Source organism: Musca domestica, unplaced genomic scaffold, assembly GCF_030504385.1.
Source record: "Musca domestica strain aabys unplaced genomic scaffold, Musca_domestica.polishedcontigs.V.1.1 49, whole genome shotgun sequence".
NCBI classification, from domain to species: Eukaryota; Metazoa; Arthropoda; class Insecta; order Diptera; family Muscidae; genus Musca; species Musca domestica.
In genome coordinates this window covers 6,245,824-6,261,904 of record NW_026712344.1, presented here as the reverse complement: position 1 = coordinate 6,261,904, position 16,081 = coordinate 6,245,824, and the positions used below count along the sequence as shown (strand labels likewise).

The 16,081-nt window shown below is 34.9% G+C and overlaps 1 protein-coding gene across 3 annotated transcripts in view; it reads right to left on the bottom strand.

Moving 5' to 3' along the window:
- The window catches only part of LOC101890429 (acetylcholinesterase-like), a 276,027-nt gene that overhangs the window by 35,055 nt on the left and 224,891 nt on the right, over positions 1–16,081 (bottom strand). For all 3 annotated transcript variants that reach the window (XM_059127903.1, XM_059127902.1, NM_001286893.1), the window contains 2 exon segments: positions 13,023–13,186; positions 10,703–10,866 (listed from right to left, as the gene is read on the bottom strand). In XM_059127903.1, the coding sequence (XP_058983886.1) occupies positions 10,703–10,866; positions 13,023–13,186 (328 nt within the window).

Below are 16,081 nucleotides of genomic sequence, written 5' to 3'. Positions count from 1 at the left end.
AGAACTCTTACAAATTATGTTAAAAATTTACGAACCCCTACCAAAAAATTGTAATTGGTCAACAATGAAAACACATTTAACGAAAGTGTAGGGTGCAGGGCATTAATATGCAAAATTTCATTTCGCCTGGAAACAACTTTTAGTGTGAATGATGATGATGATTTAAAAACCGCAAACACACACACACACACAAAAACCCAAAAGACCAAAATCAAGAGCGCCGTTGTGTCTGCCATAGCCATGTATTATTCATTAATGTATTTCTTTGTCATTTTTCAACAACACAGATCCGATTACTACAAAAACACTTCGATCGATGCTGGTACTCAAAATAGAAAATTTAATAATTTTTATTGTTGCCATTCGCTAAGATAAACAAAAAAAAAAAAATAATACCAATTAGCGATATATGCAGCAAGTTTTGAAAGATATTCAAATTTGGACACAGGCGTAGAGATAACAGTGGCTTGTGGATCAATAATTCAGAAAGAAATGTATTCATTAAATAACACAAAAAATACACATGAAATGTATGCAAAAATATACATCAACATCTTAAAACACCCTAATTTGGCACCAAAGATAGTCCTCACTCAATATGTACAGATTTGAAGACTTTGTAATTTTATTGTTGAATTTCCTATTGAATATTAATTACGCAGGGTTCTGAAAATCGATGTATATGCCTTGTAGAAGGTAGCATGGATAATTTTCTTTTAACTCCTTAAGAGTTATTGCAGCAATTAATATCATTTAATAATATTGCTGCCAAATATATTGTAAGTCACATATATGTGATATTCAGTGAAAGGTATCGTTATAATGGGACTATATCAAACCGATGACATACGTAAAATAAATTATTGTTACAAGCTGAACAGAAAAACAAGTTAAAAAGCAGTAAGTTCGGGAGGACCGAACCATTTGGAACGAATTTGAACATTTTCAAAAAATAAAATCCTTAAAACATTCTGTTAAAATTTTAAAAATACCGAATATAGCCGTTATATTGGGGTCCATACGACGTGGACGTACATAGGCATTGTTTGTCATAAGCCATTACCATATTCAAATTCGAAACTTGAAATAAACGGTGAATAATGTAGCTAAAATGACCAAAATATCGTATATAGGGAGGTACCGTTATATCGGAGCTGTGCGAAGACCTGGCCCAGCATAGACAATTTTCTGTCACAGGCTATAGCATCCATTACTAATGTCAAATTCGATATCTCAAACAATTTCGGTGGTTATTGTACCTAAACTCGTCAAAATACCGAATATAGGGAGGTACTGATATATGGGGCCGAAGACCTGGACCTGCATAGGTAAATTTCTGTCACAGACTGTAGTTCCCATTACGAACTCTAAATACGTAAATTGAAACAATTCCGGTGAATAATGACGCTAAAATCATCAAAATACCGAATTTTTGAAGGTACCGTTATATGGGAGCTATACGTAGACGTGGACATACACCTGCCTTATGCTGTAGTATTCATTACGAACTTCAAATACCAAAGTTGAAACAATTCCGGTGAATAATGTCGCTAAAATCATCAAAATACCGAATATCGGGAGGTACCGTTATATGGGGGCTATATGAAAACGTGGACCTACAATGCCCATTTACGAACTTAACCTGCCTACTGGAAAAATAAACACGTGTGCAGACAGACAGACGGAGTTAATATACCCTCCATAGTATGGTGGAGGGTATAAAAATATCGACTTTCAGTCAATTGGGCTCGAAAATGTGTCGAAAATGATGAAAAACTTGAAGCGGGCGGCATAGATATGTTGGGTCCTAATCCAAACCATGATCATATATTGACTATTTTATTAAAATGACTTTCTTCTAATAAAAAAGGCTTTATTTCAATTTTTAGACAGTTTGGTTGATTAATGCAGATTAAAACCTTATAATACATAAAATTTGGTGAACCTTAATAGGGGGTATATGGCCCAGAAATATTGAAAATTTAATAATTTGTGAACTCCTTAAAGTTTATATCCCTGTGCAAGCACAGAAACTTAAAATATTTTCAAAAGGATATACTACGGTTATTAATCATTCACAATCAAAGCTGTTTCCAGGCGAAATGAAAATATTCATATTAACTAACTACACTCTACCCTTTCGTTAAACATGCCAACACATTCGGTGTTAACCAACTGAATATGTCTACATTTTGTGAAGCACAAGGGTTTTTTAAATTAATTTATAGGTTTGGCAAAATATTTTTCAAAGGATTATCAGGTATATATTCATGGATTTTTGATAATGTTTTATGGGATATTTAGGAAAAAAATTGTGGATTTTTATACGCTCAGCCATATGGCTACAGGGGGTATATATTATTTGCATCATCGAAATAACGGTGAAAGGCCCTAGTTCTCTTTGGACTAAAAATGTTTCAGGGCATTTCGAGTTGATCTAGGCCCAAACTTGGTACATCATAATATTATTGTCAAACTTACATCCACTTCGGATATGGGCAATATCGGTCCTCTACTTCTGGTAACTCACCCATAAAATGTCAACATTTTCATAAAAAAAACAACTAAAAAGCGGTAAGTTCGGTCGAGCCGAACTCTGAATACCCTCCACCATTGGGAACGAATTTGGCAATTTTCAGAAAAATAAAATCCGTTGAAAATTCTGCTAAAATTTTAAAAATGCCGAATGTAGCCGTTATTTTAGGGTCATATGGACATGGACCTGCATAGACAACTTTTGTCACAAGCAATTACAATATTCAAATGCGAAACTTGAAAAAAAAAAATCGGTGAATAATGTAGCTAAAATCATCAAAACACAGAATATAGGGAGGAACCATTATATGCGGGGTTATACCAAAACGTGAACCTGCACATACAATTTTCTGTTATAGGCTGTAACATCCATTACGAATTTCAAATACCAAATTTTAAACAATTTTCGCTAAAATTATTAACATATAGAATATCCGGAGGTATCGTTATACGAGGGCTATACGAAGACGTAGACCTGCATGGATAATTTTCTGTCATAGCCTGTAGTATCCATTACGAACTTCAAATACCAAAATTGAAACAATTCCGTCGCTTAAATCACCAAAATACCGAAAAAAGGGAAGTACCATTATATGGGGGCTATACCAAAACGTGGACCTTCATGGCCCATTTTCAATACCCAAAGCCCTGCAGACATAATATACATTTGAGAAAAATTTTATCGACCTACTTCATTTCGTTCGAAAGCTAGAATGATTTCCACAGACGGACGGAGATCGCTAAGTCAACAAAGAATATTATGCTGATCAAGAATAAATATACTTTGTGGGGTTTAAAATGTATATTTCGAGGTGTTACAAATGGAATGACAAACTTAATAAACCCTCCATACTATGGTGGAGGGTACAAAAATAACATCATAGAACAAGAGGATCATTCGATTTTGTTCAAACTTCGCAAAATTCCCATATGCATTTACAGAAGATCTGGTTTAAATATGGAATATATTACTTCTGGTATCTCCCCCACAACGGGTCACAATTTTGATATGCGAAATGCGCATACGATTTCTTTAAAGCTCGGCTCATCTCAATATGTCTATAAAATGCGAGTTGAGCATCCAATTCTTAAAACAGTGCAGACATAAGCTGATACAAATGAGCAAAGCGAAACGAGCATCCGCTTCCTTTCAAATTCACCCCAATATTTCTATCAACACAAGATCTGTTGTGAAGATAGAATATATAGGAGCGCTCCTTGTGTTAACTCCCTACAATGGGTCAGGATTTGGAATAACCCAAACTCTCATTCATTCTAAGCTTCACACATTCCAATATTTGTAATTATTTACCAATATCTGGTAAATAATTAAGAAGATTATGAAATAAAAAATGATGAAAATAATTATATTTTGTTAAGAATATTCTTTTAAGGATTTCGAAATAAAATAAAACTACTTTTCAAGGACTTCTAAGAATAACTTCACAACTTCTAAGGACCCAAGGTTATGGATTTTGCGAATATATTTCATGGACAAAAAATCTTAAATTTTTTAAGAGCATTGATCAAGCACCTTGTTAATAAATTAGTCGATTTGTTAAGAATCTTTATACCTTATACCACAAGGTGGTCAGGGTATCTTTGTGCATTTGTTTGTAACAGGCAAAAGGAAACGAGATAGACCCATAGTTCCTTTTGATGATCTGCATAGAATCTCTTTCTGAGTTGATTTATGCATGTCAGTCCGTCCGTCCGTCCGTCTGTCCATGTATTCTTGTGAACCAAATGCAGGTCGCATTTATTATCCGATTGAGATGAAATTTTGCAAACAAGATTTGTTTGGCCCAAAGACGAACCCTATTGAAATTGGAGATAATCGGTAAAAATTTAGATATAGCTCCCATATATATCTTCGTCCGATTTGCCTTTTATTGTGCACCAAACGTCTAATATTTTCCCAAATGGGATGGAATTTGGCACATACAACCATATTAGGTCTGGAAATAAGTATGTCAAATTTGATCGAAATCGGTTCAGATATAGCTATAGCTCCCATATATATTGTTCATCCGATTTGTTATTTTTGTCCTCCACAGCCGTAATATGCACTCTGTAACAACAATATTTGGGAAAATATATCAAATGCGGCTCAGAAATACATTTGCTAAATTTTATCGAGATCGGTTCAGATTTGGATATAGCCCCCAAATAAAAATTCGTCCGATTTACTTTTTATTGTACACCAAAAATCTAATATTCGTCCAATTGGGATGGAATTTGGCACATACGAACGAATTGAGTCTAGAAGGTAGTATGCCAAATTTGGTGAAGATCGGTTCAGATATAGCTATAGCTCCCATATATATTGTTCATCCGATTTGTTATATTTGTTACCCACAGCCGTAATATGCACTCCGTAACAACGATATTCAGGGAAATATATTAAATACAGCTCAGAAATATCTTTGCCAAATTTAATCGAGATCGGTTCAGATTTGGATATAGCTCCCATATATATCTTGATCTGATTTCAAATTAATTTCGCACCAAATGGGCAATATAAGTCCGAATTTAAAAGATACAAATGCTTCGGCATATTTAGTACTTTGAATTTTAAATTATAATTATAGGGTGTATGATTGAATTCTCCCATAGAAACTTTTAATTGTTATATGGAGCAAAGTGGTGTAGGGTATCATAAATTCGGCCCCGCCCGACTTTAGGAATTTCTTTACTGGTTTTCTATGGAATACTACCATCTCTGAAGATTTGCCTTCATCTGATACCGTTATCGACTCCCTACTGTATATGCCTAAATATAAACCTGCATTTGGCTGTTAATGAATTGAATTAAGATTTATTTGTTGCCTAAAGCCAAGCCGATTTAGTATAATTTTCAAATTAGTCTCTTAACTTTTTTATTTTCTGCGTTTTCTGTTTTCATATGGAAGTTGACCCATAGAGACTAGAAAAAAAAAACATCGATCAGAGAAGTTCAATAAATTATGATTTTGTCACATGAAATGAGTCACAATGCAAAGCGTGACACAGCAAAAGACGATGAAATACATAAATATATTTTTTTTTTATTAAAATTGGTTAGTCTCATTAACGAAAACCACAATCGTGAGACACTGGAAATTGAGTAAGTCAATGGGTTTTTTCCATTTCTTTTGCATTCTACGATTCGTTGTGGTTAACAGTTTTCTCTGAATTCGTCGTCGACGGAGATAATAAATCTTATGCTGGGCCTGAAATCTTGGAGATGTCATTTAATGTTCTGACGTCAGCAAGTCAGGCAGCCTGCCAGCCAGAATGTCGCAGTTGTTTCAACACAATCATTTTCAAATGTTTTGCGTTTTTTCCAAACAAATGTTTAAGTTTTGTTACTTTTTTATGATCCACTGAATCTTCTGCTGAAACGTTAATTTAATAGATGTTGTTATTTGGAATGTTTTGTACACCGAGGAAATACCATAAAACGACAGAAGCACAGCATTGATCTGTGAATGGGGTGTGGTCCATTAGTATCGTATCGTTTTTTTTTTTTTTATTGAACAACAAGGAAGGCTATAATCGATTTTAATTGATGTTAAGCTTTGTGCTTCTTTTCAAAGAAGAAGTTAATAAAAGACGAGATTGGATCGCTCGTGTGCACAAACATTTCTTGTTCGATTATTAATTAGCTTTCTTTGATGGCTCTGCAATTTAGCATAGGTTATCTTGCAATGAAGGAATATAAAACTAGGAATATGGCAATACCCAGCAAACAATTTTATTTTCATTTCATGACAAAAATTATATTATTTTCCATAAATTTGTTAATTCATTTTGTTGTATGAACTATTTAAATTATACACTACATCACTATGAACATATTAAAGGTTTGAGCTGGGTCGATATAGCTATGATGGTACAACCCCAAGGCGAAGCTAGAATTTTGAAATGCTACAATGGGGTCAATTTTGGTATGTAGGTGTGACATAAACCCGGGTTTCATTTCCAGTGCACTATATAGAAATTCGAACCGTATAGGAATAGAACTTAAAATACGAATTTTAGTACAAGGTTATATATATTAATGATCAGCATAAAATTCTAAGTCGATATAGCGATGTCCGTCTCTTGGAATCACGATACAGCCCCATATTCTTTTACGTAAAGCTTCAAAGCTTGGAAGAACAATTTGTCTAGGATGGTTGGTATTGAAAATGAGATATAGCGGTTCACGTTTTGGTATAGCCGCCATATAACGGTACATCCCAATATTCGGTATTTTTATGATTTTTGTCACATTTTTCCACGGATTTGTCCGATATTTTGATGATTTTTGCCACATTTCCTATAGTTCCACGTTTTCCTATAGAGCTGCTGTCATTTCAAAGCCACTCGTCCGACAGCTGTTAAAATTATTCCAGTGACAGCTCATTATATTGTTTACTAGCGTACAAAAGCATTTTGGCGAGAATTTTCCAGAAAAAAAGTTATTCGTGATGGAATTCATGCGTGATAGTTGATTTCTTTATATTTGGCTGGAAAACGACAAGTGGCTATCGGTTGAGCACTCCAGCATTTAAATGTGAATAAATCTTTTGTGTCTCGTACCATCGCTCGTTACCGTGATACTGGTAGCGTAGCCCGACGTCAAGGATTTGGACGAAAGATGATTCGAAAAGTAAAGAAGCGACTTTATCGAAAACCGCGTCGCAGTGGCCGAAAAATGGCTCGAGAGCTGAACATATCATATATCAAAAAGTGCAAGAACTTACACCGCAACAGAAAGAAAATAGACTCAAAAGAGCTAAAGAGTAGCTTCGCTTGGCCGAAAGTAGTGAAATGCCGAATTTGGTTTTCTCCGATGAGAAAACATTCGTTGTCCAGCAGTTTGTAAACAAATATGTTTACTTGCCAAAGAGGTCAGCTGAAAATGTGCACCTTCGGTTGGCCACCAGAACTCAAGCGCCGACCATGGTGATGGTGTGGGCCGTCATAAGAGCCGATGGTCGATTTCAGCTCGTATTAATCGACCATGGCATCAGAATAAATGCCGAATATTATCGCAACAATATTCTGGAAGGTGTATTAAAGCCTTGGGCACGCAAACATTTTGGCCGCAGACCTTGGACATTCCAACAGGACTCGGCACCATCGCCCTCAGCAAGAATGTTTACATAATGAGGTTCCTCGCTTTATTTCCAGCACATAATTAATGGCCACCAAAATCTCCGGATATCAATCCGTTGGACTATTGTGTCTGGAGTATTTTGGAAAGCAAGGTTGGCACTAAAAAATACCAAAGTGCCGATCACCTCAAGCAAGCGCTTCGCCGGGAATTGGCCAAATACCGCAGAGGAACATTCGGGCAGTGTGTTACGGTTTCATTGGCCGTTTGAAGGCCAAATTCGTGGCAAAGGTGACCGATTCGAACAAATCTCAACTTATTCTAAAATTTTATGCTATTTCCGACATTTTTATACCCTCCACCATACTATGGGGGGCATATTAACTTTGTCATTCCGTTTGTAACTCCTCGAAATACTCATGGCAGACCCAACAAAGTATATATATTCTTGATCAGCGTAAAATTCTAAGTCGATTTAGCCATGTCCGTCTGTCTGTCTGTCAGTCTTTCCGTCTGTCTGTCTGTCCGTCTGTCTATTTTAATCACGCTATCTTTCGAACGAACTGAGATAGAAGGCTAAAATTTTTGCACACGTGTTTATTTTTCCAGTAGGCAGGTTAAGTTCGTAAATGGGCCATGTAGGTTTTCATATAGCCCCCATATTACGGTACCTCCCGATATTCGGTATTTTGATGATTTTAGCGACATTATTCACCGGAATTGTTTCAACTTTGGTATTTGAAGTTTGAAATAGATACTACAGCCTATCACAGAAAATTATCTGGGCAAGTCCACGTCTTCGTATAGCCCCTAAATAACGGTACCTCCCAAAATTCGGTATTTTGATGATATTAGCGACATTATTCACCGAAATTGTTTCAAATTACGTATTTAGAGTTCGTAATAGGAACTGCAGTCTGCGACAGAAAAATGTCCATGCAGCCCCCATATAACGGTACCTCATATATTCGGTATTTTGATGATGTATTCACCGGAATTTTTCAAATTACGTATTTAGAGTTCGTAATGTGAACTACAGTCTGTGACAGAAAAATGTCTAAGCCAGGTCCAGGTCTTCGTATAGGCCCCATATATCAGTACCTCCCTATATTCGGTATTTTGACGAGTTTAGGTACAATACCCACCGAAATTGTTTGAGATTATTTAACGTTAGTAATGGATGCTATAGCCTGTGACAAAGAATTGTCTATGATGGTCCAGGTCTTCGCACAGCTCCGATATAATGGTACCTCCCTATACGATATTTCGATGATTTTAGCTACATTATTCACCGTTTATTTGAAGTTTCAAATTTGAATATGGTAATGGCTAATGGCAAACAATGCCTATGAAGGTCCACGTCGTATAGACACCAATATAACGGCAATATTCGGTATTTTTAAAATTTAACAGATTTTTTTAGGGATTTTATTTTTTTTTTTTAAATTTCCAAATTCGTTCCAAATGGTGGAGGGTATTCAAAGTTTGGCCCGGCCGAACTTATTGCTTTTTAACTTGTTTGCTTTCAATCAATAAAATTAAAAAAAAATGTAAAAACTATGGCGTTTGACTTTGCTGCAGTTTTTTTATCTCACCCTGTAACTTTAGGCTGATCTATAGGGTCTCCGAACAATATTTCGAGATCTTGTAAACCAAATAAAAAATAATACATCCATTTTATTGTGAAGCTTTTAAAATCCGGTGTATTAGATACAGCTTCGGAAAAATTATTTGTCGAAAATATAAATTTTAATTTTTAAGGCTTTTACTAAACTAGCCGTATATGGTCGTCTTGTCTCAACGGATACATATTTTGGAGAGGGGTCCGAAGCAATCACTAGAATTTCATAAACATTTTTTGACCACATTTTAGGTTATACAGTATTTTTTGCTTACATGCACAATCAAAAATTGCACGACATCTTGTGTAGCAATGCCCAAAATGCAGGTAGCTTCATTGCACTTATCTGCACAATGAAGCAGGTATCTTTAATTTTACTTACGTGCACAAAAAGTGCAGGTATCTTTAATTTTCTATTCGTATGTATTTGAGCATCAGTGGTGTTTTTTCCAGCATAACCATCTTTTAGTGTGGGAGAGGAAGCGAGAATATGTTTTTAATGCATGCTCTTTTCTTGTGTTGTTATTGTTTTTGCGAATACAAAAACAAAAACGAAGTGGTAGTTTTTAGTGTCTTTTTTGAGTTTGCAAAAAATTTTCTTGTGCAGATAAATACAATTTTTGTAACCAAATTAAAAAAAAAATACCAAATTTTCGAGGTAGGAATGTCCAATGTGCTGCTATCGATTGGGCACTTAAATACAATTCAAATAAAGGGATTCAGAAAAAAATGGCATAACAAAAGTTTTTTGGTCTGCAAAGGCCAATGCGCAGCTAATGTTGATGCAGGTAAAGGTAAATAAAGGTAAATAGAAACCACTGTACTGTTTTTTATTAGGTAACCTCTTTGTAGAAGATTGATGTCGTTTTTAATAATTGTGTCGATTAAAAATATATTTCATTTCACTGTTTAATTCTATTTATTCCAGTTATTAAAATCGACGTTATTAACTCCTGTTCAAAAAGGCCGGAAAATGCACAAAATCTAATGGCGTGTTCAAGTTTTTATTTCCTCGAAAACAGGCCATTTTAAGCAGATTGACGTATAAAGAAGCCGATAGAAAATGCTATGGAAATAAAAAGTTTTTGTTTAGTTATTGGCGTAGTTCCTTATAACCAGTGTTACTCATATCCAATCACTTCATTTTATGTTTTAAGCCAGTTTTTCATACTTACTTGTAATGTTATCAATTTTTGGTTCAAAATCAGAAATTTCTACATTATCAATAATAAGATGAGAATACACGATGTTCGTCACATACATTGAATTCATATGTCATTCACATGGCAATACATTTAGTTGTACACATTAAATATGTATATGGTTCTGATCTGTACTAAAAAGGTTACGTTCACAACAATTATATTCTTTTCTTACCGCCATCAGTATACGTTTTATGGCAAGTTATATTAAATATTCCCTTATAATACTTTAGTATAATCACAACACAGTTGAAGACTTACCAATCCAACTTCTAACTTTCGGCAGGTAATCATTCCAGAATGAGCATCGTTTGGCCAATGGACCTCTTTGTAGCTTTTCAATTTTTTCATCTGTACTGAAGACATAGTAAACGGGATCTTCCTTGGAGAAATTGGGCCATTCTTCGCCATCAACGGCAGGGTTGCTATAAAAATACAAGAAAAGTGGAATATTCGCTTAGTTCTGTATGCTGCTATAAATACTTTATAACACTATGTGTATGTGTATAACAGTTATGGTACTTGTCTGCAATATAACGATGCTTGTCTCGACTAAGTTACTAAGAGGTGTGTTGGGTTTTCCAACACACCACAAAATAAATTAAAACTAAAAATACATTAGGGTTTACATTATTAAATCAAGTAAAAAAGCTGTAAATTCGGCCGGGCCGAACTTTGAATACCCTCCACCATTTGGAACGAATTTGGCATTTTTCAAAAAATAAAAACCGTTATCTTAAAAATACCGAATGTATCCGTCATATTAGCTTCTATAAGACGACGTGGAGCTGCATAGGCAACTTTTGTCATAAGCCATTACTATATCCAAATGCGAATCTTTAAAAAAAGAATCTGTTAATAATGTAGCTAAAATCATCAATATAGGGATACTATTACATGGGGGCTATACAAAAATGTGGACATGCACAGACAATTTTCTGCCTGAGACTGCAATATCCATTACGAACTTTAAATACCAAATTTGAAACCATTCCGGTGAATAATGTCGCCAAAATCATCAAAATACCGAATATCGGGATGTACCGTAATATGGCGGCTATACGAAGACATGGACCTGTGCGGACAAATTTATGTCATAGGCTGTAGTATATATTACGAACTTCAAATGCCAAATTTGAAACAATTTCGGTGAAAAATGTCACAAAATGATCAAAATACCGAATATCGGAAGGTACCGGTATGGGGGCTCTACAAAGACGAGGACCTGCACAGACAGTTTTGTGTCATAAACTGTAGTATCCATTGCATACATCAAATACCAAAGTTGAAACATTTCCGGTGAATAATGTCGCTAAAATTATTAAAATACCGAATATCGGGAGGTACCGTTATATTCGGGCTAAACGAAGACGTAGACCTGCACAGACTTGCACAAATATCGGGAGGTACCGTTATATGGGGGCTACACGAAGACGTGGGCCTGCAGAGTTTTCAGTCTTAGGCTGTAGTATACATTACGAACTTCAAATACCAAATTTGAAACAATTCCGGTGAAAAATGTCGCTAAAATTATTAAAATACCGAATATGGGGAGGTACCGTTATATGGGGGCTACACGTAGACGTGGGCCTGCAAAGACAATTTTTTGTCATAGGCTGTAGTATCCATTACGAACTTCAAATGCCAAATTTGAAATAACTCCGGTGAGGATTGTCGCCAAAATCATCAAAATACCGAATATCGGGAGATACCGTTATATGGGGGCTATACGAAGACGTGGACCTGAACAGACAATTTTCCGTCATAGGCTGTAGTATCCATTACGAACTTCAAATATTAAATTTGAAACATTTCTGATGAATAATGTCGCTTAAATCACCAAAATACCGAAAATAAGGAGGTATGTGGACTATACCAAAACGTGGACCTACATGACCCATTTTCAATACCAAAATTCCTGCAGACATAATAACATTTGAATAAAATGTTATCAACCTAATTCATTTCAATCGGAAGCTACAGTGATTTCCACAGACGGACGGACATCTCTAAATCGACAAAGGATTTTATGCTGATAAAGAATATATATATACTTTGTGGGGTCTAAAATGTATATTTCGAGGTGTTACAAAAGGAATGACAAACTTAATATACCTTCCATACTGGAGGGGTATAAATAGGAATATTTTTGGCTTCAATGGCATGTTATCAGAGTTATAATTATTCAAAATTTTGACCCCTTGTGGCGATGTAACAACAGAAGTGGAACGACATAACCGATATTCTTGTTATATATATTTCAAGAAAATCGCTAATTAAGGTTATTCAAAATTGTCATCTACCGCCTGAAACTTTTTACCTTGTTCGGTATTTTAAAAGCCCACATTTTCATACCATTGCACTTTTGAGCGGGACCAAATCGAATATCAAATCTCAATACTTTTATTTTCAAAAGCTTACTCATCAATGTAGGCCTTGTTTACATATTTAAGGTAGGAAAGACTATACTTGCAAAACATACAGACATTGCAGTCAAAATGGTTTTAAAAATCTTAAAATTAAATCTCACCGTAAATTTATACGTTTGAAATTTAAGTTTATACAAATTAGTAGGACTTACCCAGATTTGGCAAATTCAATCACAGAATTGAGCATACGTTTGCCTAATTCTCGTTCCACAGGTCGATATTGCAGTGAATTGTTCAATGGCTGACCGAAGAAATATTCAATTTCATCGCCGTGCAAGACACCCATCCATTCGCCCCACAATGAGGTGCTGGTGCGCTAGAAAAATATAATGAAAAAAAAAATACAAATATAAATAACATGAAGAAAATTATTATGATTTTTTTAATATATAATTACGTCATAAAAAATTAAAAAATAATAATAAAAATAACTATAGATAAAATGGTAACTTGTTTATGCCGGATTGTAGATTGAAAAATAAGGGACAATTAAATATTTATACCCTACACCACACAGTGGTAAGGGTATTATGTCTTTGTGCATTTGTTTGTAACAGGGAGAAGGAAGGGAGATAGACCCATAGTTACTTATTAGGATATTCACAGAACCATATAACCTTTTTGAGTCGATTTAAGCGTGTCAGTCCGTCCGTTCGTCCATTTATTCTTGTAAACATAATGCAGGTGTATATGTTTTTGTGTATATGTTTAAAACAAGGTGAAGGAAGCGAGATAGACCCATAGTTACTTATGAGGATCTTTATAGATCCATAGGACCTTTTAGAGTCGATTTAAGCATGTCAGTCAGTCCGTCCGTCCATGTATTCTTGTGAACAAAATGCAGGTCGCACTTATTATCCGATTGAGATGAAATTTTCCAAACAATATTTGTTTGGCCCAAGGATGAACCCTATTGAAATTGGTGATAATCAATTCAGATTTAGATATAGCTTCCATATATATCTTCAACCGATTTCGGGTTAATTGTGCAGCAAATGGCGAATTTATGCCCAAAAGTACGGAATGTTGGTACATCCGACCGAATTCAGTCTAGAAGCAGGTACATCATGTTTAATGAAAATCGATTCAGATATAGCTATAGCTCCCATATATGTTTCATCCGATTTGGTGTTTAAGTCCTTGACATGCGTAATAACCACTTCACAACAATGATATTTGGTACCAGACATCAGATACAGCCCAGAAATACCAATACCAAATGTCAAATTTTATCAAGATTGGTTTGGTTATAGCTCCCATATATATCTTCAACCGATTTCGGGTTAACTGTGCTCTAAATGGCCAATAAAAGTTCAAATGACCTGAAAATCGGTTCAGATATAGCTATAGCTCCCATATATGTTTCATTCGATTTGGTCTTTAAGTCCCTCGCCTGAGTAATAAGCACTTCAAAAGAATGATATTTGGTACCAGATATATGATACAGCCCAGAAATATCTCTGCCAAATTGTATCAAGATCGGTTCAGATGTGGATATAACTCCCATATTTGTCTTCAACCGATTTTTGGTTAACTGTGAACCAAATGACCTGAATTTTGGCACATCCAACCGAATTCAATCTAAAAGTAAGTACATGAAATTTAGTGAAAATCGGCTCAGATATAGCTTTAGCTGTCATATATAAGTTTTATCCAATTTGGGGATTTAAAGTTCCTCACATTTATAATATACATTCGACAACAATGATATTTGGTACCAGATATCAGATACAGCCCAGAAATCCCTCTGCCAAATTTTATCAGGATCGGTTCAGATTTGGATATAGCACCCATATATATCTTCAACCGATTTCGGGTTAATTAAAAAATTACCAATATAAGTCCAAATGACCTGAATTTTGGTACATCCAACCGAATTCGATCTAAAAGCAAGTAGAGATATAGCAATAGCTCCCATATATATATATATATATATATATGTTTCATTCGATTTGGATTTAAATCCCTCACATTCGTAAAATGCATTCGACAACAATATTTGAAACATCCTTAAACATCCTTAATCCGATTTCAGGTTTATTGTGCAAATTCGGGACGTACGTTTCAAATATATATATATATATATATATATATATATATATATATATATATATATATATATATATATATATACAGTTCAGCAATTTACTAAATTTATGATAATTATACACAGGTTCCTGTGTTACATCGACATATGTATGTCCTTGAATATTTGTAATTTTGTCATTCATTGGCGTAATTAGTCCAATTCTTAAAAGACAAGTATATTTAACCGGAAATCTGATTTCTATCTGCGGTGTTTTGGCCTTTTCTTAAACTTAAAAGTTTTTCGCCAAAGTTTTCTGTATATGCCCTTGATATTACCACAATTATAGCTGCTGTTCCTCCAAGCCAACGCACCAAACTTTTGCCTGATGTTGTTAATCAAACCAATAATGAGCTTGTGCAAGAATTCTCTCTTTTGTGTGATGATCCATTATTCTGTGTTTTTCTTGTTTTTACGAACAACGCCGCTGTTGGTGGTTTTCGTGCAGTTAATTCATACTACGTGCTCCTTGCAGTTGCAGCAATTTTTTTAAGTGCTATGTTTTTTATTTTTAGTTTTTGTTTGTAGTTTTATTCGGTGTGTATTATAACTTTATTGTCATGCAGCAGTTGTAAAGTGCTGTCTTTTATTTGGTTCCTCCTCATTCATGACTCGGTACACATATCAAGGAACATGATTAGGTGTTTTGTTCGCATTGCGTTCTATGAATGTTGTGAGTATGTTGCATTATAAATGTTTGTGCAAATATAGTAAGAGGTTTATTTTGTTAAATTATTGCTCGTCTCTATCTCCATCATATTACCTCTTGTGATGGTTTCGTTCAAACTGAACGGCTGAACTTACCCGTTTTTTTTTTTACTTGTTCTGTTTCAATTTATTATACTCTCAACCATGGTATGGAGAGTATATTAAGTTTGTCATTCCTTTCGTAATTTCTCAAAATAGGCATTTCAGACCCCATATATATTCTTGATCAGCATATGATTCTTTGTCGATTTAGCCATGCCCGTATGTCTGTATGCCCGAACGAAGAGAAGTAGATTGATAAAATTTTGGTGAGATGCCTTTTAGGTCCGTAAAATATTTGGTATTGAAAAATGGACCATATAGGTCCACATTTTGATACAGCCCCCGAAAAAAAAACTATACCGCCTGAATTTGCTG